This window comes from Meira miltonrushii (assembly GCF_003144205.1).
Source record: "Meira miltonrushii strain MCA 3882 unplaced genomic scaffold FA14scaffold_2, whole genome shotgun sequence".
NCBI classification, from domain to species: Eukaryota; Fungi; Basidiomycota; class Exobasidiomycetes; order Exobasidiales; family Brachybasidiaceae; genus Meira; species Meira miltonrushii.
In genome coordinates, this window is record NW_020289944.1 from 2817314 (window position 1) to 2841660 (window position 24347).

A 24347-nucleotide genomic window follows, 5' to 3' on the forward strand; every position below is an offset into this window, starting at 1 on the left:
ATGATCATCTAGACAAAAAAGCAAGATGAATATAAGAGAGGCAACAGTGAGTGAGAATATGTACAATGACAATGATCGCATCGTCTGACAACGTTCCAATGTCTATCACATCGCACAGATCGACGACCAATTGGGTATGCAAAATTGCAACTTGCACAACCTACCTGAAAATTACACAATGAGATATTGTAGGTCCAATCATATAGTCTGGTAGGAAAGCAACAACCACTAACACATCTCATATCCACCTAATCAAACAGACTTCTACCACGCTTTAACTTGGCCACAATTGTCCTATGTTGCTGAAGACGATAAAGGAAGAGTGGTTGGGTATATCCTAGCAAAAATGTACGTTCACCTTGGAGAGAGAGAGAGAGATTTCAAATATATGTATGCTGACATTCACACCCCATCAAACAGGGAGGAAGAACCGGCAGACGGTATTCCGCATGGACATGTGACAAGTATCAGTGTTATGCGATCACATCGTCGTTTAGGATTGGCTAAAAAGTTAATGGAACAATCTCGTAAGTGCGGAAAGGATGTTGTAGTGGAGCAAAGGATGTAGCTGACATTAGCATCTACTTACCATTGTGCAGAGACGGCTATGCGTGATGTTTATGGCGGCAAATTTGTTTCATTGCACGTTCGATGCACCAACAGAACTGCTATCAACCTTTACAGGGATACACTCGGATTCACTGTTCACGAGACAGAGAAGGGATATTGTGAGTACTACAGATATGCTTATCATTGGGCAACCTTAACTGATTGAGATCTGGTCTTTCTGCAGATGCTGACGGAGAAGATGCACTTGGGATGCGTTTGAACCTCTAAAATGTGTATGGTATACATACCACTTTTTGTACTTTTAGTAAAATAGATAAATGACAAACACTATTTAGATGTTAAAGACCCGAAAAAGAATACATTTTGAGTTTGCTATTGTACAAAGATGCATGAAGGATGTAGTCCCTCATCAATTTTGGCTTCGGCCACCCTGTCTTTCCTCAATTTCTTGACGTAGACGCTCATAGTATCTACCATTGAAACTGAAACCTGATCCCATCTTATCTGCCCCGGGATATCCTTTGTGTGGCTTCTCTTCAACACCTCCTTCTTTTGCTTTTCCTAAGAAGACGAGTGGTTTGAGCTGCAAAGAGTAGACTCCATTGTCAGTGCATCTAAATAAACATTATTCTCGACAACATCCTTTACTTACCTTTGTTTCTGCTAGTCCGGGTGGTACAACATAACTTGTGACTCTTGATTCATCAATTTGACTGGTCATCTTTGTCCAAGTGTTGGGTCTTCCGAATTCATCATACATTTGTCTACCAGTGAACCGATCTGCTTGTGCGATACGCTGCCTTCTCATAATATTTCCGGTTCTTGTACCTTTGTAGAAGTCTTTATTTCCTCTTTTTGAGTTTAGGGGTAGGCGAGAAGCCTTGCTGAAAAGACTCAAAGTCGGACGCATATTGAATTGATTGAGGTGTACAGATGATCGCGAAGATGGTAAGATTGTTCATAGTACACTTTTCAGGCCCTGCTCGGCTTGATATGAAGTTAGGCTTCCGTTAAAATTTGCCCTACGCAATAGTACAGTCCACGCTAACAATTGAAGTACAGCTCTTTTACCAGTCCTAATTTCCTCCACCACGTGAAGTTTTCGAATTGCTGAACAAAATTTTGATGAAAGTAAAGACTGCTCTTGTGCCTGCATCACGACGCCATTGTGCGTTTTTGTTTAAAATATCCTGCGCGAGTTTGCATGATAACCTTCGTCAATAAGGACGACCATCTTCACTTCGAGAAGACTTTACGATTAATTTACCCAACAACTTTCACGAAGAGTTACGTTTGGTAATCGCTCTCCGAAGTACATAACTCAAACAAGAGTGAGCTTTTTTTCCTCGAAAGGTATTATTTGCTTGATTGCAAGTACTACGTATTCGCTTTTGGACACCTCCTCAAGTCTCCTAACAACTAGCAACCATGCCAGCTGTTTCCGCTTCCAAGGCTAAGCGACAAGCCGAGAAGGCAGCCAAAGCTGCTGCCAAAGGTGAGAGCACCTCCTCATCAAAAGGCACAGCTACCACTGCTTCATCTGTCAATGGAGCATCAACTACAGGTACTCCTTTGACCAATTTGAGTGCTAATAACTCAGTTGACAACCTCGATATCAAAAAGCTCGATATCGCAACCGAACGTAATGCATCTGGTGTTTTGATCAGTGACAAACAATCTCGTGATATTCACATCGATAACTTCACTATGAGTTTCCATGGTCGTTTGCTCGTTGATGGTGCCTCGATCGTACTCAACTACGGACAAAGATATGGTCTTTTGGGTGAAAATGGATCTGGTAAAACAACTTTCCTCGAAGCTATGGCAAACCGTGATGTTGAGATCCCTGAACACGTGGATATCCATCTTGTTCGTGGTGAGGCTGATCCATCAGAAGTTAATGCAATGGACTACTGTATCGAATCCGCCAAGAAAAAGGTTGCACGTTTGGAAAAAGAGATCGAAGATATGTCAACAGCAGACGATGTTGACGAAATTGGTTTGGAACTCAAATACGAAGAGCTAGAAGATTTGGACCCTTCCACCTTTGAAGCCAAAGCAGGAGCTATCTTGCACGGTTTGGGTTTCAGCAAAGAAATGATGGCCAAACCAACAAAGGACTTGTCTGGTGGTTGGCGTATGCGTGTCAGTTTGGCTCGTGCTTTGTTCGTCAAACCCCATTTGCTCTTGCTTGATGAACCAACCAATCACTTGGATTTGGAAGCCGTTGTGTGGTTGGAAGCATACCTTTCCACATATAACCACATTCTCGTCTTTACCTCTCACTCTGCCGATTTCATGGACAGCGTTTGCACAAACATCATGGATTTGACTATTCACAAGAAGATGGTCTACTATGGTGGTAACTACAGCATTTACGTTCGTACCAAGAGTGAAAACGAAGTCAACCAAATGAAAGCATACCACAAACAACAAGAAGAAATTGCACATATCAAAAAATTCATTGCTTCAGCTGGTACATATGCAAATTTGGTCAAACAAGCAAAGAGTAAGCAAAAGATTATTGACAAGATGGAGGCAGCAGGTTTGGTCGAGCCAGTCGTTCATCCCCGAGCATTACGATTCAACTTTGAGGATATCCGTAAATTGCCACCTCCAATTATTGCCTTCAGCGAAGTTGCATTCAGTTACAGCGGAGAGCAAAAGGATTTCTTGTACCAAGGTCTAGACTTTGGTATTGATATGGACAGTCGTGTTGCTATTGTGGGACAAAACGGTACCGGTAAATCTACATTACTCAACTTGATCACAGGAGCATTGCAGCCCGTCAATGGAAGTGTGCAACGTCATGCAGGTTTGAAATTGGGTAAATACAGTCAACACTCTGCTGATCAGTTACCATACGAAAAGAGTGCAATCGAATACTTGGAAGGCAGATATCACGAAAAGTTCCCCAACAAGGATATTCAATTCTGGAGACAACAATTGGGTCGTTTCGGTCTAAGTGGAGCACATCAAACAAGTGCTATCCGTACATTGTCTGATGGATTGAGAAACAGAGTTGTGTTCTCTCAATTGGCAATGGAAAACCCACACGTTCTTTTGTTGGACGAACCTACTAACCATTTGGATATGAACTCAATTGATGCACTTGCAACTGCAATTCGTGAATTCGAAGGAGGAGTTGTGATTGTTTCTCACGATTTCCGTTTGATCTCACAAGTTGCACAAGAATTATGGGAAGTGAAGGATAAGAAGATTGTTAATTTGTCCAAGGAAGATATTGGTATTGCAGATTACAAGAAGATTTTGATGAAGAACTCAGCAGAAGCTATCGAAAGAGCCAAGTTGACCGCCAAGACTGGCAGGTAAATCAATCACATTTGATGCGTTTAAAAAACTGTCTTTATAGATCAATCATTTATCAGAGTATTCATACCAAATCTAATCAGGTTCTCTCTCTCTCTCTTTCATTTGCACCTCAAAAGCTGTACAATCTTTCATCAGCATAGCATCTCATACTATATAATTTAATGGAATGAGATTTTCGTATGAACGCATAGATGAAGAAAGAGAACCAAAAAGGTTCTCAAAGGTTCACCGGGCAAAAGATGAGTGTGGGAACCTTTAGGAAATACGCGTGTATGTGTGTGTGCGCGCGCAGAACTATTTAGCCTTAGAGATCTATGGAGGCGGGAAGAGGTGAGGGCGGGAAACTTAGACTTCTTAAAAAAACTTAGACTTCTTAGACTCTTAGATAATAAATGATAATGATAAAAATAATATAATTGATAAAAATGATATAATTATGATAAAGAGAAATTATAAAACTAAGAGCCTCTTTGACGCCTAGCTTCCTCTTAAATATTAATCTCTCTATAAAGTTATATTATATTAATTTAAAGAAGATCGATATCATTAGAAATACTTATCGATTAATTAGTACTATTATAACTTATAATACTTCTTTACTTAAATTCTATATCTTTATTATTATTAAATTTTATATCTTATAAGCCTTATATAACTTCTATACTTTCTTCTTTTTCTTCTTATCTTAGTCTTACTTAAATAGTATTATTATATAATATCTAAATTTCCTTAAAAGACTATTTTAATAAAGATAGAGTTAAGGTTAATATTTTTATGATTATTATAATATATTTATATTTACCTTTTTAAGAAAGCGATTCTAATTTAAAAGATTATTTTAATAAATAAAATTAATCTATTCTTAAAGAAAAAGAATAATATTTTAATAAAATTATTAGTGAAGATCGTTTTCTTTAAATTAAACTCTTACTTTAGTTATTATAATCTTTTCTTAAACTTATTATAGTTTAGATTCTTATCTTTATATTAGATCTATATATTAATTATCTATAATATTATAATAATTATTATATCTACTTTTTCTTTTTAAATATTAAAAGTAATAAGATATATTAGTCTAATTTATATTTATAGAAATTAAATAAATAATCTTTAAGTCTTTTTAACTATCTTAATATTTAGGTATTAGATTAAAATATTCTAATAACTTATAATAAGCTATTATCTGATAAAGTATATATATATATTTTATAATAATATAATATTATATTATTAATTAAGTTATAAGCTTATATTCTTAATCGATTATTACTAGAATTTCTATACTATCTATTAAAACTAATTACTCTAAAATAAACTTCTATTTATATAATTAATATAATAAATAAACTTTATTTATATTTACTTTTAAGATATCGTCTAAATTAATAAAGTATTATAATAGTCTTAATAATCGTTTTTATTTTTAATTATCTTTTAAATATTCTTTATTATCTTATAATTAGTCTTACTCTTTATCTAAACTTATTACTATATTTTTAAAACCTTTATTATTATTATTAGGTTCTTTATAATCGGTATAATTCTTCTTATCGTTATCTTAATAAGCTTCTTTCTCTTATCTAACTATATAGTAGTTTAATCGTTCTTTCTATTATTAATATATTTACTCTCTTTAAAAGTTTTCTATTTTAATAAGCTTTATAACTTATATAATTATTTTATAACTTATAAAACTTTTAATTTAATATTTAATAATAAGTTTAAATATAAGAAAATAATTTAAATAGTATAAAAGAGTCTTTTATATAACTTATTTATCTTTTTTAATATATATAATATCTTTATAATCTCTATAATACTTATATTCTAATTATAAAGTATAAATACTATATTTCTTTTTATTTTCTTCTTTTATAATAAGTAAATAACTCTATTAAAAGATATAAAAGCTATACTTTTTACTATATATTTTTTTCTTTTTATATTTATATAATATATCTTTAACTCTACTATATTAGTATCGTTATAACTCTACTATCTAGACTTATAGTATATTATAACTAGAGTTATAGTACTTAGTAGATCTTAGTAGATCTACTAAGATCTAATAGTATTTCTTTAATTATAATATAATAAGTATAAAGGGTATAAAGTATTATAAAAGACTTTATTTAATATTATAGTTTATAATTAAGGTTATAAAGGCTTATTAATCTTATATAAGTAATAATATAATTTATTTAATATTATAGAAAAGTATTATAATCGATTATAATTAAAATAATAGTTAAATAATAATTATAATAGTATTAATAAGTTATTTAAATCTTTTTAAAATAGATATTATATTATTAGAATAGTTAAATATTATTTAAATAGTAGTTTTAATAATTTAAAGACTTTATAAAGTAATTAATAAAAGTTATTTATATTATAAAAGTTTTACTTTATTTATTTTAGAAAGTTTCTATAGATTTAATAATCGAATAATATAGATTCTATTAATTATTTCTTTATATATTAATTAATTAATAATATTAAAATAAAAATTAAAATTATATAGAGTAGTTTTATTAGATAGAGTAAATAATATATAGTATTTATATATAGAACGATTTTATTAATTAAAACTTAATTTTCTAATAGTATTATATTCTTTTATAGTTTAATCTTTTAGAGGTTTTATATTATAATGATAATCGTTATTTTCTTATAAGTTAATTAATATTTTAATCTTTTTTATTATAAATATTAAAAGAATCTATAAAATATCTTTATTATTTATTAGATAAAAGATCTATAATAATAGTTAATTTAATATTAGTCGCTCTTTTAAAAGCTATCGATTAATAATAAATAAAGATAGCTAGATATTCTATTAATAAATTAGTATATATAGTATAGAAAGATAATTATTTAGATTAAAAAAGAGAAATAATAATAATTATAATAGTCTTACTATAGTTAATAATAGAGTTATTTAATAGTTAATAATTTATATATTTATATTATAAATAAATAATAGATTTTATAAAAGATTTATATAAGTAGATTCTTATTTATACTAGTTATAAAGATAGTCTAACTCTTCTTAAAGTTATAAATTATTATTTTTAAGTATTTCTAATTTATTAAATAGTATTATAATATAATTATAAAGATCTTATATATATCTTTATCTATCTTCTAATTCTCTATCTAGGCTACTAATTAAATAATCGTTATAATTAAGGTTATTAATATTTCTAAAACTATATTTAATATAAAAAAACTTATTAATTAAATATTTAAGTAATTATAAGAGACTAATATTATTTATCTACTCTCTCTACTATTATATAAAAATTAACGACTTCTATAATTCTTTAAAATTATTTAAATTAATTATATTATCTTATATACTATCTCTATAAAAGTAATAAGAAATATAATAATAATTATTAATCTTAAAATACTTTTTAATAGCTAGTAAAAGTTATAATAATTTATTAAATTTATATAATATTAGTTTTAAGCTAAGATTTACTTTTAATATATCTATAGTTTTATTCTATAGTAAGAATATCTATTTACTCTCTTCTAATATAGTTTATATAACTAAGAAATAATATTTTTTCTATTTTATTATAGCTAAGATAATATCTACTAATAGTCGATTTAATCTTATCTATAGTTTATAATCTTTCTATATATTTATATTAGTTTAATTAGTCTTATAGTAGATTACTTAATAAATAATTATTATTTAATTATTTAAATAAATAATAATCTCTTATAATTAATTCTAGTAAAGTTTATATATCTTTTTAAACCTTACTTATAGCTAATATAATAATATTATAAAGTATATCTATATCTTAGAATATATATATTTAATTAAAATAATAAAGTTAATTAAACTATTAGACTTTTATAGATATTATAAAGATAGAAAGGTTATATTATCTTATAGTATTTCTTTAAGATTTTAATAAAATATTAGATAAATATACCTTTATATTTATTTACCTCGGTTTTACTTAATTATCTTATATTTACCGGTAGTCGCGATACCTATAAAGTTATTTAAATAAAAAAGATTTTATATTAGATTATATTTTAGAGAATACTAAAAGTATTAAATAAGTATTAAACGATATTATAATATTATTAAGTCTTTAACTTTAAATTTTATCTATAAATAATTAGTTTAGAAGTTATAAATCCTTATATTAATATTCTTTATTATATTAGATTCTTTATCGATAAAATTAAAACCTTTATAATAGTTATACTTTTCTCTACTAGATTAAAAAATAAGATTTTATATCTTATTACCTTCCTTATCTATTAATTCTTTTATCTAATACTTTATCTATTAAATAATTATAGTATATTTATTAATTATACTTATAGATTTACTATACTCTTTTATTAAAATATCTATTTCTTAGAAATAAGTTTTTTTATAAGTTAAATAATAATCGGTAATTATTTATATATTACTATTATCCGATAAATTAAGCTTTTTAGGTTCCTCTATAACCGTAGAAAACGATTAAGATAATCTACTAATCATTTTATTATATAGTGATAGACTTACCGATAGTCGTAAAGGTATTAGATTATAGTTAGATAATTCTAAATATAGTTATTTAAATAATTATACTATTTAAGATAGTATTTCTATTATTTCTTTTTCTTCTAAGCCTTATAAGTAGGTATAACGATAGTCGTTTATTACTTAATTAATTTATTTAGCTTATCGTTAATCTAAATATCTTAGAGTAACTATTTTATATAATTATTTCTATAATAAAAAGTAAATAAATAGTAAAAGAATCTTTATTATTTTTAAAAATTAGAAGAATAATAAAGAGGAAAATATATTAATAACTATTACTCTTATCTAGTTTATATAGCTCTAACCTATTAATCTCTATTAAGAAGTATAGTATCTTTAATATATAATTAAAGAGTTATTACGATTCTTATATATCTAAAAATAACGATAGCGACGGTCGTATAACACTTACTAAGATAATATAGAGAGGATAGGTAGTAGGAAGAAAATAGACTGATCTACTATATTATATACCTTATATACTAAAAGGTTCTTATAAACCAAAATATATTTATAAAATATAGTTATAAAATTATATAGTTGAAGTATATCTATATACGGGAACCTCTAAATATAAGATTTCACGCTACGTATAAACCTCGGGTACGTGTGCTAAAGTGCCTAAAATTTTTCCCGCGCCTTCGGCGCGTTAAACACGCAAAAAGAGAGGGAAAGTGCCCTATGGATTCGCCTAGAGGCGAATCCATCCGGGCTACGCTAAAACTTCACACGAAAACACTGCTTTTTCGCCCAGCCGCGACAGAGGCGAATCCATCCGGGCTACGCTAAAACTTCACACGAAAACACTGCTTTTTCGCCCAGCCGCGTCGCGGCTTGGGCGTGAAACGATTACATTACATGTGGTTCTCTCTCACCAATATGAACGCATAGAGTATGTTTATTTCATGCAGCATGATTGATTGTGCCTTGCATTCTGACTCGAGCTACAGTCATTCTTTCTCCCCACGCGTTAGATTCCCGCGGAGATTGTTGAAAAAGTGACTTGATCATGACGACCTTAATAGTTTAAGAAATGCATATAATGAGCTCTTTCCGGGCACCTTGATGGTGGGTCTGCACTACAATACAGATATACAATGTCTACTCCTTTGGGCATCGATGCCATCGAGGTGGCCAATTGCCATATCCAAGACTTTGACAAGAAGAAAGGTACACCAGAAAGCATTCAAGCTATTCAAACTGCACATCGGTTACGGATCATAGAAGAGTGGCTGCAGGCTAAGCAGAGCAAAGACATACAATCTTATTCAGTCAGCGATCTGGATCTCTCCTTACTTCAGGGAAACATCTTAGACGTAGGTTGTGGACAAGGAGATCAAACGGGCGCAATTGGTGCATTTTTGGCGAAATACTGTCCTTCCTCTCACGTATACGGTCTCGATCCAGGTCCTGCAGATTATGGAGCCCCCTACACATTAGTACAAGCACAGAAACATATCTGCGATAGCAAATTGGGCAACTTTGTCAGCTTTGAGAAGCCTGGTAAAGCGAAGGAAGGATTGTCTAGGTATCCACAAGCTCATTTCACGACCTTGACATTTTCACATTGTTTATGGTACTTTGATGATGAACATGCAATACTCGATACATTCTCTTCTGCATTGCAGCATGGCGTCAAGAATATCTTGATCGCAGAATGGGCTCTTAATTCTTCACAAGAGACTGCTTCGTTTGCTATGCCTCACATTTTAGCTGCACTTTTACAAGCTCATGCTCCTTTATCCAACATCAACATCAAACTGCTCTTGAGCCCAGATCAAATCGTTCAAGCTGCAGAGAAATCAGGCTGGAAAATGGTACGCCAATCTACCTTTTCTCCTGATGCAAAACTTCATGATGGAAGATGGGAAGTGGATATAGCAATAAACGCAGCAGAAGAATGGCTGAACAAGGTTCGTTCAGAGAGCGTTGGACAAGGTACAGACCCAAAAGAGATAGTCTCCATTCAATCACATCTCCATGCACTTCGCCAAAGCTTACCTGCCTATTCAAGTCATATAAGATGTATGGACGTTTGGACATGTCATTTGGTACCAAATCATAGATAAACAGAAATTTATATTAATTAATATTATTTTTTTCTCGAAACAATGACGAATAAGATGGGAAAGCAGATTGCAGAACTAGGACGAGATGCAAGAAAAGAGCGAGTAAGTACAAAAAAAGAAGATTGGGTATGGCAACAAAGCAGTATGATAATTGGTGAAGCGTTAGGGTATAGTTATGAACAATGCGACGTACAGAAACGAAAAAAAAAAAAAAGATGACGAGAAATAGACGGAGCATAGAATAAGAGAAAAAAGAAACGACAAGCCTTGACGAAACAAGAGTTAAGAAACGAAGAACGAACATTATGGTTTGAGAATTATGCGTAATATATTTCGAGATTCTTGATTATACTTGTTCACTTTTGAGAGGGTGATTGACGAGAAGGAGATGACTCCTTTTGATCTCGCTCGGAATCTGCAGGCAAATCTTCAGATCCGAACGGGTTGAACCTTGAATCGAAAGAATCACGATAAGATGAGTTACTTGGACGCTTGGCATAGCTCAACGTAGGTGATTCTTCTCTGGAGCTATGACTAGCGGTGGGAACATTTGCGTTGGACCAAGAGGCAGGTGTCATTGCTAAAGTATGACCTCTTTGTCTAGCAGTGCCGCTCTCAATGGTACCAAAAGGTGAGTTTGTATTGCGACTTGTGCTAGGTTGACCAATTTCTCCCACATCGCGAGCAGTACGGCTTGACCACGTTTGCGTACTGATTTGATCGCCACTGCCCAATTGCATGGATGAGAATGCTTTCAACAGTTCATTTGGGGAAATGATCGGATTAGAGGCTTCACTTTGCAAGGTTGATCGAAGTTGCAGCTCGCCGCTACCTTGATCTTGCCATGGAGATGAATTTGATGGCAAGCTTGATGCGAATGGGTCAAATGTCAGAGATGACGATGAAGATGATTTGACAGGCGTGAACGGCGGGAAAGATGATGACGTAATTCCTGCTAAAGCCTCTGGATCTGTCGGCATTCTTTGTGGCGGTGTCATCTTTTGCGTCATTTGAGCGCTGGAAAGAGCAGCTGCGGTCAATTGTTTGATCAATTCGGTATGAGTTTCTGAATTGGCATTACTACCACCTGCAGCAAGGGTAACAGCCGTGAATTGACTTGTTTCGTTGCTACTCAAACCTGCCAAACCAGCTAAACGACCAATATGAGCTGCTTGTGCAGCTGCTTGAGCGGCAGCCGCTGCAGCTTTGTCGCTTTGACTACGACCCCAACTCAATCGAATTCTTCCTCCTCCGATTGGGAATCCTTGCATACGGTCAATTGCACGTTCTGCATCAGCCTTGTTCAAAAATTGAACGAATCCACATCCTTTTCCAGGTGGAATTTTCACGTACTTGATTTCTCCAAATGGCATAAAGAATGTTTTCAGAGTATCTTCAGAAATCAGAGAAGAAAGGCCACCAACGAAAACCGTCGTATTGTTAGCATCACTACCTCCTGTTCCACTTGTAGGCGATAAGAGCGGATTTGCGCTCGCAGCTGCAGATGGTTGAGCGTAATCTGTTCCAAACATCGTTTGATGTCTAGAAGGAATAGCTGAAGCCGGAGGAGGAGAACTGAAATGATGCGTAGGACTGTATGGTGTCGGTGGCATAAATGCGTCTCTTGCACTGATACCCGTATCAATTTGTTGTTCAAATTGTGAAATATTTTCGTTTGGGTTTCTGATAGCATTGATCAACTTTTCCTGTACATTTGCATTTGACGCCAACGAATTTTGCGTTGGATTGGAAGCCGAACGATTCTTTGGCGTTGCAGGACAAACACGAAGAGGACGACCACCTTGACCGGTGATAGGTTGGATAATAATACCTTGCATTTCAACCAAAGCTCTTGCACAATCAATTTCAGACGTGAAACGAACAAAACCAAATCCTCTTGAAAGGCCTGTCAATGGATCAGTCATTATCGCTGCAGACTTTGTTGACAAGAATGGAGCTGGTCCAACTTTTGGAGGCGTTCCAAATTTGCCTTTTGCCTGTTGTGCGTATGCATGAGCAATTGCAAACGGATGCGAAGCTGGCCATAAAGGAGGATTGATGAATTGATTTACCAAATCTTCTTCACGTAAATCAGGACAAAGATCACCAACAAAAACGCTGAATTCAGCTTCGACAAGCGAAGAAGTAGGTGAAACTGGATTAAAGTATGAGCTTTGAGCAGTGTCTACCGTACCGGAACCATGAACGTTTTGTTGATATTCATATCCCGCCTTGAACACATCTTGATCGTGATAAGCAGAAAAAGGCGTTGGCAATGATTGTTGAGCATCATATGTTCCCAGAGAAGAACGTGCCGCCGAGGGTAAAGCAGGGTATGGATTGGCTTGATCAAAGTTGATACTTGAAATCTTTGTCAAATTGTGTGGCAAAGATGTCCAAGAAGAATGTTGAATCTCTTCGTTCAGCATTAATGGTCTTGGTGGAGAGCCCCTTGTGTCCGTTGGAGAAACAGGAGCGTCATTGGTAAATCGTGTACTTTGAGCATGGCGTGGACTGGTGAGCCAATCACCAAATTGTTCTTGCGCACTTAAACGAAGACTTTCCAATTTCATACGATGTTCATCATCAGCGCTTCTGGGTCGAGGAGAATTGTGTGATGGAGTTATTGGATGGTTTGCCATAGCTCCTTCATTCATCCTGTTGGATGGCGTTGCACCACAATCTGCGACCCAGGATGGGAAATTGGCTCTAATTGGTGTTGAGACGGTTGCCATGTTTGAAAATTCTGGACCTGATACCGGATTTACTTTTTCTTTTGATGTATCAATATCGTGTCCTTGACTTTCGTGTGGTGTAGCAATTTCGCTATAATCTTGATCCAAAGGACCGGATGATCCAGATGTGAAGTAAGTTGATACCTCTCTTGATGGTGTAATCCTCGTTTGCCAATTTCTCATATCTTTTGATAGTTGTTTATTTGATGTATGCGCTTGATACCAGAATGTTACAAGATGAAATGCAATGAGCAATATGGTATGTTGGGCGTACAGAAAGAAGTTTGAGATTTGATAAAGTTGGAAAGAAAAGAAGTTGCGATCACGATATCTTTTGCAAATTGCAGACTGCTGGTTGGCATTCAAATGCTTTTTATGAGGTTCTTGTACCTGCTGGAAGAATTTAAGGATTAGCAATCAATGAAACTCAATTCCACCCCATCGATCGTTATACCACGGTGTCTTCTCCGATTTCCACAGACTGTGTCAATGTGTGATAAGACGGTGAATCCGGCGGAGCATATACGCGCAACGTCCTTTTGAAACTTTTCCAAGTTTGACACTCACCTATTTAGACCAAGAACAGCTGCAAACGGGAATACAACAAGGTCATGAAGTGTGTCGAAATACAAATGATGATGTCGTGAAGGAAGAAGAAAGAAAGAAAGAGGATTGCAAGGTGGTACAAACGAGAAAGAGATGAAACGCAAGTGGAAAAGGAATGGGAACCGGATCGGTCAGAACAGCTTTGAGCACTTCGTCAAACTTTCAATTTCCGCCTTTCGGTCACCGGTGTGATGTAATTGTTGTGGTAAAGCCAAGACTAATCAGATTGAACCAAACTTCGGCTCGTTGTGATTCCGTTTGTGTTGAGGATCGAATGATTCTGTTTGATGTACGATTGAAAGGTATGATTAGCAAAAGCCAGCTGAAAGTATTGTGTATAGAGAGTGCAAGAAACAAATAGGGGCCAGAAGTCAATGACGTACAATTGTCAAAGGTGCTTGTACCGCAAATTCGTTGGAAGTTTTTTCTTCTTCGGATTCCGATAGTTTAACAAATGATTAATTTGTACGTTTGATGTGGGTATGGGATCACTGCTTTGAGTAAAAACGTACACAAAGGCTGTGAATTGTGCAAATGAAGCCGGCCGCAAAAGCAATGACCAAATCAATGGACAATCAAACAACCGTTGAGATGCGAAGGATGAGGATATGAAGCACGTTAAGCGCCAAATGAACTCTTTGCCACAGAGTTCCTTCCAGATTTGAAGAATTGAACGTGTGCCGAAGGAATGTATGCGCCTTGACAAAGAAAGGTGTCTGGGCTTATGTTCCTTTTTTTCCCAACTTTTGCAGGGCGTTGAAAAAGGAAAAAGCAAGCAAGCACTCCTATTAAACTTTCTGGTGAAGAAAATGTGTTTGAAATTCAAGCATTAGCATCCGTCTCCGACTATAATCACAAAAAATGACGGAGCCGTGAGGTGATGAAATGATTAACTGAATTCGCGTGATGGATTGCTTTGTACGTGAAATTGATTTATTCTTTGTCTTTTTTCGCCTCTTTTTCCGTTTTCCCCCCTTCTTCCAATCAATTTCGGTTCCGTAAAAGGATGACACAGAATACCGAAATGCAAAAGGATCTTGCGATCGAGGAACGAAACAGTTGAACTTTTACACGTACGAAAAGTCTAGTACTCCGCCGTCAACTGATTGCTGCTTTTTGTTTGTGTACACGTTTTTGATCTGACAACGAAAAAAAGGTATGATCCTTCATTCATTTACCAAATGACAAGCAAAGCCACTTTTTTATTGATAGCACGGCAACTTAAGATCCGAAGGATACGGAGTCACCCAAATGAATGCCCTTCTTTTCAGAGTGTGGCTGAATTGAACGTCAATTAGGATACAATAGCCACGTGACGAAGCTCGTTGTCCGATTGATGCCAATGAATGCACAGCGAAGCGCTCTAGGTGTGATGGCGGTTGACTGGAGGTGACGAAGATGTTGGATTGGTCTATAGAAGCGACAGAATGCAAAATTCGATTCGGTTCGGTTGCACGGGCAACCTGTTGGTGAAGGTGAAAGAACACAATTACTGACCTTTCCACAGCCTTTAGAGCATTTTAATGCTCAAAGCTGAGTTTCGTTCATCGAGTTCGTGCTAGCGAGGATGAGAGAGAACATGAAAGATTCTAGATCCATCAAGGAATCCAATCGCTTGGAAGCCTTTTTTCTGTTCTTGTTGGCACTCAATCACTTTTCTGAGTACCGAAGATCAAAGCGTTAACTCTCCACCGGAGTTGAATGCAAGATATGGGCTCATGCGGGAAAGATCTGTTCTAATTGGAAATTGCACCATATAGTTGAGTAAAACAGAGAGAGAAGGGCGAAAAGCAGTTGAGATTTGATTTCTTGTAATGCTGTAAGGTAGGGGTCCATGCGGCATTCATACTTTCCTTCCTCACGCTAGGTAGTATTCTTAAACAAGTCACACATCACAATTTACCACTCGGTAGCAGAACAAACGCAGCCGAAGGCGGGAAGAAGCAACCGAGCATATATTAAATTGAACATTGTTTCTCGACAAAATGCTTTCTTTTTCCTCTCGACGAGTGGAAGCCGTTTGACCATGTTTGCCACACATGCTTTTCTTTTTTGAGTTTATGCATATATTAAAAAAAGACCAAACGTTGGGGGATAATTTAGATTAATATCCGTACATCCAATTACAATGGGTGAATGAAAGAGATCTTCTGTATGCATAGTTTAAATCGAATCAAATTTAATCCATGAAGTACATGCTGCGTACATTGTCGGACAACAAGGAACAAGAGATTGCGCTAATAAATGTACAGCAAAGTTGATCGATCAGACAGCACTGGGAACACCTCCTTTGCTGCTACATCACACATATCAATTTAAGCTATATGCACATGCCATGGCGTGCGCTCAGTGTTTTGAATTGGGTACACTCTTCTCCATGGCTGAAAATCGGGAGGGCATTGGAAGTAAAGTAACGCGCAGCGCGTAAAACATACGCCGGTGTGCTCTCAAGGAAGGAAAGGAAAGCATTTGTAGCCTTTCTTAGTCTTCCGTGGAGTAAAACCAATGAAAGTGCATTTGTGTTCTAGGCATTTTGACGGAAGCGAGAAAGAGAGGCTACTTACTGGCTGTTAAACGAAGGCATTTTTGACCAATAACATTTTGACTTTTCCTCGCATTTCCGTCTGCTTGCCGATAGCTTGTTGACCCTTTCCGAAATCGATCAAGTATAAACTGATCATTCGCCGATCTATGGACTACACGCTACTCTTTCTAATTTTAGTATCAGGATAGTATTGCATTTGATGATCTTGAGAATGCCTTTCTGTAGCGAATGTTGATCACTATTCAACAATTATATAAGCTCAGGAACACAAAGCTTGCAAAGCACAACTTCCAATTGAATTGTTACCTTTTGCTTCTTCAGCCTGACCACCTTGCACGACATCGTGGAATATTGATCATACTGAATGGCTTTAAAGCCCAACTTCGTTCTAGCTTTGTTCTCATCAACACATTTTGACACCATTTCTGCTCACACCATAACCATTCTGGTCATGACACATAGGGGAACGGTCAATTGAGCTATTCGATAGATTGAAAAATAAAGAGATGATATCAAACTGAACCTGTTAGAACAAGGAGATGTGCCTCCTAACATGAAGTAAGCTTTGAGTGTATGCACACCCATCATGGTGGACTGGAAAGCGTTCTGAAACTAGCATCTGAAGCCCCACGCACCTCTCGCCTGTTTCTTGCTTGACAGGTTCGCTTCTTAAATGATTTGCTGGCGTGCGAAAAAAGAAAAAGGAATCTACGGTGTTTAATTTTAATACCAAACGGGCCAGTGCGCGCACGGCAGAGATAAACTTCGGTTTGAGGCCACCAAAATTAAAACGCGAAGAAAAGAAAGGCAAGAGGCAGTAAAGGTGTAATTATGCATTAATGCATTGAACTGCTGCAGTCAACACTCCACTCCCTGGCAATCGAGTATGTACATGCTATTATATACTTTGGAAAGCATTAATCTTCTCGTCATATTGTAAACACCATCACATCTCTCCCTCTCTTTCTTCTTGACACCGTCAAAGATCATCATCATGATGCGTGCTTCACTTCCATTGCGTCGTGGTATGCCCACTTCGGTTCTTGGATCCGTGTCGGCCAATTTGGCACGTCCATCTTCCGTTTTGGCAGCTCCTTCTGCTTCTAAATTCACCTCTTTGCAATCAAACAAAGCTCCTTCGAATTTATCAAAAAGATTCTACTCTTCCAAAACTCCCAACGAGATCGCATCTGAAGCACAAGCAGATTTTGATCCTCATGCAATTACTGCTATGGACAAACAATCACCACCTGAACCAGGAGCTGATTTTAACGTAGTAATCGTAGGTGCAGGTAATATCAACTTTGGTTCAGATGAAGGACCATGGAATCACTCTTTCCGTTTGGAACACAAGCTTGGTCCACGTCTCAAAGTTGTCGGTCTCATCGATCCTTCTGCCGATCGTGCCGAAAAGGTTTTGGATGTTAAACGTAAATCTTTCGTATTGAGCGCATACAAAGATACAATCGTTTACCCTACCTTTGCTGATTACGTTCGCAACCGTGATCCTGCAAAACCACCTCATGCATTCTGGGTTGGTTCTCCTCCTGCTTTCCGTGGTCGTGAAGAATCAGGTCGCGATTTGGAAAAAGCATTGGTTGAAGCTTTCCCAAACGCTGGAATCTTTATCGAAAAGCCAGTTTCAACTGGTCCAGTTGATGAAGCATTTGCCATTGCTGAACGTCTCAAGAGCGCTGGAAACATTGTTTCAGTTGGTTACATGTTGCGTTATTTGAAGGTCGTTCAAAAGATGAAACAAATCTTGGAAGAGAACAATCTCAAGGTCATGGCCACAAATGCACGTTATATCATGGCATACGAACATACAGCCAAATTGGATTGGTGGGACAAATCTCAAACTTGCGGTCCAATCGTTGAACAAGCAACCCATTTCTGTGATCTTTCACGTTATTTCGGTGGTGAAGTTGACCTTGATTCCGTTTTGGCTCACTCTTTGGAACACTTTGAGCCTGCCGGTCATTTGAGACGTGTCCCTGTTCCCGAAGAAACCATTGCACCTGAACAACGTATTCCACGTATCACATGTGCAACCTGGAAATACACTTCAGGTGCAGTAGGATCTTTGACCCATGCCGTTGCTTTACACGGTTACAATTACTCTACCGAATTGGACATTATCGCTGACGGTCACAGTTTGCGTTTAGTGGACCCTTACAACGCTCCTGTTCTCTACTTCCGTCGTCCAGGTGACGATCACGAAGAAGTTGTTCGTTATCAAAGCGATGATCCTTTCTTCTCTGAAGTTTCAAATTTGATCGATAATATCGAATTGGGACCTGGATCTGCACCAATCCTTTCTTCTTATGAAGATGCCGTAAAGACATATGCTCTTACATGGCAAATCCGTAACCGAAGTGAAGAGCAAGTTCGCAAGTTAGGCAAAGGACCTGCCAATTTCTAAATTGATTGACTATCACTATCCTTCTCTTTTTTGGCTCCTAGAACAGCATTGACATCATTAAAGTTTTGTAGTAAACCCGTCGTAAAGGATGAGAATCTATATATGCATCAGTAATTGAAAATTGTGTGAGCCTGTCAAAGTAGAGTATATTCGATTGTTTCTCGGATATGAAAGTGCACAAAAAGTTGTGCTTCTGTATTCGCACCTTTGCTTCCATCTGGATGAGATAGTATGATAATATTGCAGTGTGATTCGATGAACATGTATTGTATGAGTGACTTTGTTTAAAGAACAACGAAGCTGCTTGGTGTATAACGTTTTGTGTTGTAAACACTCTTTCCAGCCTGCGAGAGAGAAAAGAGAGTGTGTCTGAGTTAGAAACGATTTGATCAGATCGAATTGATGAGAAAATCGGCATACTTACTTCCCATCCCTTTACATCTTTCATAATCTCCTTTTCTCTTGCTAGCTGTGCTTGTTCTCTTCTGTATGTATCACGATCTGCTTCTGCCATCAAAGCGGGTACCAAATGAATACGCGACCATGCCTTTTCACGTCTCAATTCGCTATATGGGGAAAGGTCAGTGCACACAGTGTTAGTTATGAATGTCTCTTATTACCTCTCGCTTGATCGTGTTTGATCTCATTCCACATAGCCCACTCACCGTTGCTCTAAATTTCCTTGTCCTAATCTCCAAAAACCATATGTGCAAATTGCAATCACACCACCAAAGATTGCCAATCCTCCCGGTCCGCGAGCGGGTAAATTTCTCTTGTATCGGATTGGTTCATATCCACCTGGTGGAGGCAAATCTTGATTGAATTGAACACCACTCATCTTGTTATTACTATATGTGTTCGCGAACCCAAAGCAAGATGAGAGATAGGTTGATGTGAACAAGAAGTTAATGGCGATGAACGGCCGGCCTTTAATTCTAGCACACACTGACTGTGGATGTGCACTTACGCCGTGTGTGTGTGCATACAGTGTATTAATCTTAACGCGTATTACTGGCTGGCTGGGCTGAAGAGAACAAGCCTATCACGTGCACACAAGTCATTTTCCGCTTCGTCTTCCTCATCATCATTGAATGAATGCATCACTCATATCGATGGAAAGGTATTGACAACTATTTCTCAAGTATTTGCAAAAACTTCTCCCTTATCAATGATGCATGCTATAGAATTGCCAATGTACGCTTGATAGCGTTAAATGAGCTATATGTAATGAAACACATGTAAGGAAAAGATGAGAGTATATAATTTTGTGCATGTACGACATCACAGGATGATGAAGATCATGTTGCAAAGAAACTTTTGAATTTGGGAGAATGGAAGATATGAAAGCGCATGCATTGCTCACACCATCCAATCGCCCAAGTCAAAAGAGACGTTGCTGAAGAGATTTTGTACACCGATCCACCAACCATAAAGGTGATTCTGATTGAAGAAAACGATGCATTGTAACAGTTTTTGAAAAGCGAGAATACAAGGATAGAAGCGATTGTCGTACATGAGGCTGAGGTTGACGTTCATCAGATCGCTTAGACCTTGAAACCACGAGACTTTCTGCGACCACGGGCTTGTTCGAACTTGCGGCCCTTGGAACGAACGTATGGCTTGGCGTGGTTGTGAGGACCCATGTTGAAGTGCTTGACAGCTTCACGGGCGTTCTTTGGTCCACGCAACAAGATTGTGTTGCTTCCCTTTGGTGCACGCAAGGCCAATTGATCGAGAGTCAAAGCTTCACCACCTGCGGCCAAAATACGGGCACGAGCGTTCTTGGTGTAACGAAGAGCGGCGACAGACAATTTGGGCAAGTCCAACAAACGGTTGTCATCGGTGATTGTTCCGACAACGACAACAGTCTTTGGTGCTTCAGATCCGGTAGCGACACCGCCACGGTTCTTGGACAAGTAGACCAATCTGGAAACGCTCACTGGGGGACGGTTAATCTTTGACATAAACAGACGACGTAAGACGACCTTGTTGAAACGAGAGTCGGTACGGCGGGCCAAGAAGCGATACAATTTGACCAACAAGAGGAGGTATGGATCCTCACTCTTGGGTGCTTGGCGTTGGCCCTTTTTAACGTGATGCTTCGCAATATCGATACCCTGAAAAGATTGAGATTAAAATGATGGAAAGTCAGTAAAACACCCTTGAACAGAATGCTCGGATCGATCAGAATGTGCAGCAATGTTGAGTTGGGGTGATGTAGCTCTAGACTGGCGCTCGAAAGTCATCCCTATACCATGTCGAATTCGTCCTTTGCAGTTTCAAGAAGTCGGTATTTGTAGTGCATACTTGACTTGTGATTATCTTTTGTTGATACACCACCATCACCCATCATACATGCCACCCTATTCTGTCGATTTCAATCGTACTCACCATCTTGACGTCCGACTTGCGATGATCTTATGGATGTCAAAGTAAGGAAAGTGAAAGTGTCGATTTGCGCGCGGATGAGTGCTAATTGAGCAAACTTCACAATTCAAAGGAATCTCTGGATTGCTGCGAAATTCTTCCTGGCTTGTAAGCGCTCAGGTGCAGCACAATGCCTTTCCTGCGCCTAGCTAACACCTTTGCAGGCCTACAAGCTTTGTTCCAGTCCTGCAGCTTAAAGCAGACACGTGTCGACCGAACCGCAGTGTTGTCACTCAACGCGTACAAGGTTGATAGCATTAGGCTTATTTAAGCTTAGCTTCAGACTAGCTGGTGGAATAAGTGCTGACCAGTTTCTCGAATTGACAGATTATGCTTGCAATGGTCTAGCGGTTAGGCGATAATATACAGCATTTTCGACACGTTTCTCATGCGATACTCTTTGATTAATCCTTTGGATTCGAATCTCTACGTAGGTAATGACTTTCTGCCCAATTTCTATTCCCTTTCGCTTTTCAGTGCACAGGCCAGACGAGATAAAATTCACTCCAAGAATTGTTCAGATCGACGTCGGCTAGTGGCGGCATTATAAGAGTGGGTAAGTGTGGTAACTAATCATGGTTATTGTATATGAAACCTCGAAAGGTTGCAGCAAGCAACTCTTTTTTTGCTTATCATCATAGTGAAAATGGATGCTGTCAATCATCCTCCAAAGAGGATAAGGCTGATAGCATGGGCTGTGCAGGAAGCAAGTGCCAAATCAAATCTACCTATACTCGATCCTGATGGACTGTATGCACTCTCAATCTTGCAGGCCAGAAGAGGTGCTAAGGTCGCTCTCGGAGATGTAGAGGTCGAAGTACAAGCTCCTTCTTCTCTCTTACATTCCAGTATACCATGCTTGGAAGATGCATCTACAGGCGTGATCCTTGCTGATTCGTTGTCTGCAACAGAAGCCTACTCTTGGAAATTGGCAGGCAAGAAAGCTGAACGATCTTTGTTGGCCGACAGACTATTAGAGGAAGACACCAAGAAATTAGCAAGATGTAAAGCGTTAGAGAGGTATGTTTTATCGGAACTACACCCAATCGTTCATCAAATACTATATGCAAAAGACTTGTACGACAGACATACGTCTCGTGTGTATCAATCTGGATTAGGACATCTATCACGCTATTCGATGCCTAATAGAATTCGTCGTCAGTTGCAAGTTGCATTTGCAGAGAAAGGGCGGTACATAGATCCTTCAAATGAGCTGGGTCCAATTCTACGCCAGTACAATACGCAAAGGGACCTCGTACTCGAAGATCGTAGAGAGCGAGAAGAGATAGCACAGAGAGCAGGAATTGGAATGTCAGGTGGATCAGCTATAAAGCGAAAGAGTGGCGCTGGCTTACTACGTGAAGAGAAGGAGAAGGCAAGCATCGCATTTAAACAATCTAAAATGACGACATTTGCCCAGGAGGTCTTTAATACTCTGGCCGAGTCTTTGGGAGAGGAAGAGTACTTCTCCAGTCTGGCAAAACCTTCTGTTTTAGATCTGCGAATCTTCTCGTTGCTTGCTCCGCTACTCTTGCCTGCTCACGAATACCCAGCTCTGGCCGAAGCACCAATCGCTCAAGCTTTACGAAGCTCTTATCCTACTCTACTTCAGCATTCCGAAAGAATTCGTTTATTATTGTGGTCTAAGCAGGAAGCATCGCCGCAAAGCGAGGCGCCCGATTGGCCGATTTTACCTGGTCGTCAGCGAAACGCTACAGCTGCTAATGATGAACCATTATCAATCCGAATCGCAACCCAGCTAGGACGATCAACCAGTCAAGCATACATGTTTGCGAGGCGAATGACTTCCAACCTGATGCCTTTTTCTCGTTCTCGAGCTGTTGCTTCCAATCAAAGACCACGATCTGCTGCTGAGGCAAGGGAAGCTCGGATAATGACTATAGGTCGATATGTCTGGATCGCATCAGCAATTGTTGGAGTGATTGGAACGGCATTTGCGAGTGGCCTGTTGAGAATCGAGATTGTGGACGAGAGCGAAGCAGAACCTGTTGCAGAGAATGAAGAAGGTTGGCAGACTGTGACTGGTGAAGAGGTGGACGAGGAACTAGAGGATGGGGAAATTGATCTAGATGATGAAGATGATGAGGAGGATGACGACGACGACGTTGAAGATGAATTGGAATTAGATGACGAACTCGATCTAGACGAAGAAGACTAATCAAGGCTTTCACTACAATACATGTATTTTATGCAATAATTCACTATTCATACACATTAATCATTACTGTTACAGGGTATCATTGAGAGCACGAACATCACTCTCCATCCGATTCGGCCATTTGCATTGAACCGGCATCATCATCACTCCCTTCTTTGCCGTCAGCCACTTTCGAGCCTGCTTCAGACTTTCTTCGTTTCGTCTCCGGCTGTTCGTCATCGGAAGACCTTGTGTCTGATTCAGAATTTTCCTCTTCCTCCTGAACTACTTCACCACGCTGACCAGCTTCTTCCCTCGCACGTTTGCGTTCTCTTCCTTGCAAGTCCGCACCAGCAGAAGACAGTGTAACCTTTTCCTTCCTTGCTGCAGTTTGTGTGAGATGCAAGCTAGGATCGAACAAAGCTTCAGGTCCTTTTTCCGCAACGATTGTTGCTTTCGATTTTGACTTTGCGTAATCGATCATCAATGGTTTCCCATAAAAGTTGAATCCATCCAACGCACGCAAAGCTGCTGTTGAGCTTGCTAGATCTTCAAAAACAACGAATGCCTGACCACGCATTCCATCTGCCCTTGTTGTGACTATGTCTAGTATCCGACCATACGTTATACAAAGTGCATATAATTGTTTCTTTACTTCATTCTTTTTTATTTTTGAATCGATATTTTTCACATATAATGCCGTATTTGGAGGTGGTGGAGGATTTGATGACGTAGATGCCTTTGTGACCGACATTATGGCGAATAGATGATGCTTGACCGACAAGCAAGATCGGTGGTAAGGAAGGATGAATGAATGTGAGTGAATGCAATATTCTTAGATTTACTTTAAGCGCGTATAAATGTTCCGTGCGTGATAATAACACGTGCCGACTAAACCTGATCATCATTTCATTG

At 37.5% G+C, this 24347-nt stretch overlaps 10 protein-coding genes across 10 annotated transcripts; 5 read left to right on the top strand and 5 right to left on the bottom strand.

Annotated features, from left to right (window-relative positions):
- The first annotated feature begins 5 nt into the window (after positions 1-5).
- Positions 6-905, top strand: FA14DRAFT_160750 (putative N-terminal acetyltransferase complex subunit ARD1). Its single transcript, XM_025498807.1, has 6 exons — positions 6-46; positions 119-188; positions 261-348; positions 421-527; positions 600-728; positions 794-905. Exons 1-6 carry the CDS (start codon positions 26-28, stop codon positions 835-837), a joined length of 459 nt encoding a protein of 152 aa, XP_025356020.1. The 5' UTR covers positions 6-25; the 3' UTR covers positions 838-905.
- FA14DRAFT_189660 (uncharacterized protein) lies at positions 906-1515 on the bottom strand. Its single transcript, XM_025501747.1, has 2 exons — positions 1223-1515; positions 906-1153 (listed from the first exon to the last, which is right to left on the bottom strand). Exons 1-2 carry the CDS (start codon positions 1478-1480, stop codon positions 980-982), a joined length of 432 nt encoding a protein of 143 aa, XP_025356021.1. The 5' UTR covers positions 1481-1515; the 3' UTR covers positions 906-979.
- A 260-nt stretch (positions 1516-1775) lies between these two features.
- FA14DRAFT_160751 (putative iron inhibited ABC transporter 2) lies at positions 1776-4153 on the top strand. The gene has a single exon (XM_025498808.1). It carries the CDS (start codon positions 1999-2001, stop codon positions 3901-3903), a length of 1905 nt encoding a protein of 634 aa, XP_025356022.1. The 5' UTR covers positions 1776-1998; the 3' UTR covers positions 3904-4153.
- Positions 4154-9423: 5270 nt separating this feature from the next.
- On the top strand, positions 9424-10565 carry FA14DRAFT_160752 (uncharacterized protein). The gene has a single exon (XM_025498809.1). It carries the CDS (start codon positions 9568-9570, stop codon positions 10537-10539), a length of 972 nt encoding a protein of 323 aa, XP_025356023.1. The 5' UTR covers positions 9424-9567; the 3' UTR covers positions 10540-10565.
- A 1185-nt stretch (positions 10566-11750) lies between these two features.
- On the bottom strand, positions 11751-12464 carry FA14DRAFT_111803 (RNA-binding domain-containing protein; the record flags this gene model as incomplete). The annotated part of the gene is made up of 2 exons (XM_025495957.1): positions 11751-12003; positions 12241-12464. Coding segments are annotated over 2 exons (477 nt in total), but the record flags the coding sequence as incomplete, so codon positions are not given.
- Positions 12465-17282: 4818 nt separating this feature from the next.
- FA14DRAFT_160755 (uncharacterized protein) lies at positions 17283-18968 on the top strand. The gene has a single exon (XM_025498810.1). The coding sequence runs from the start codon at positions 17420-17422 to the stop codon at positions 18845-18847; it is 1428 nt and encodes a 475-aa protein (XP_025356025.1). The 5' UTR covers positions 17283-17419; the 3' UTR covers positions 18848-18968.
- A 163-nt stretch (positions 18969-19131) lies between these two features.
- Positions 19132-19685, bottom strand: FA14DRAFT_164458 (GRIM-19; the record flags this gene model as incomplete). The annotated part of the gene is made up of 3 exons (XM_025499888.1): positions 19132-19191; positions 19272-19413; positions 19513-19685. 3 exons carry the CDS (start codon positions 19683-19685, stop codon positions 19132-19134), a joined length of 375 nt encoding a protein of 124 aa, XP_025356026.1.
- Positions 19686-20391: 706 nt separating this feature from the next.
- FA14DRAFT_179092 (ribosomal protein L18e) lies at positions 20392-21819 on the bottom strand (the record flags this gene model as incomplete). Its single annotated transcript, XM_025500897.1, has 3 exons — positions 20392-20964; positions 21239-21264; positions 21780-21819. 3 exons carry the CDS (start codon positions 21817-21819, stop codon positions 20392-20394), a joined length of 639 nt encoding a protein of 212 aa, XP_025356027.1.
- On the top strand, positions 21601-23502 carry FA14DRAFT_46179 (uncharacterized protein). The gene has a single exon (XM_025502382.1). It carries the CDS (start codon positions 21921-21923, stop codon positions 23451-23453), a length of 1533 nt encoding a protein of 510 aa, XP_025356028.1. The 5' UTR covers positions 21601-21920; the 3' UTR covers positions 23454-23502.
- On the bottom strand, positions 23348-24237 carry FA14DRAFT_160757 (RNA-binding domain-containing protein). The gene has a single exon (XM_025498811.1). The coding sequence runs from the start codon at positions 24184-24186 to the stop codon at positions 23551-23553; it is 636 nt and encodes a 211-aa protein (XP_025356029.1). The 5' UTR covers positions 24187-24237; the 3' UTR covers positions 23348-23550.
- Positions 24238-24347: the final 110 nt, after the last annotated feature.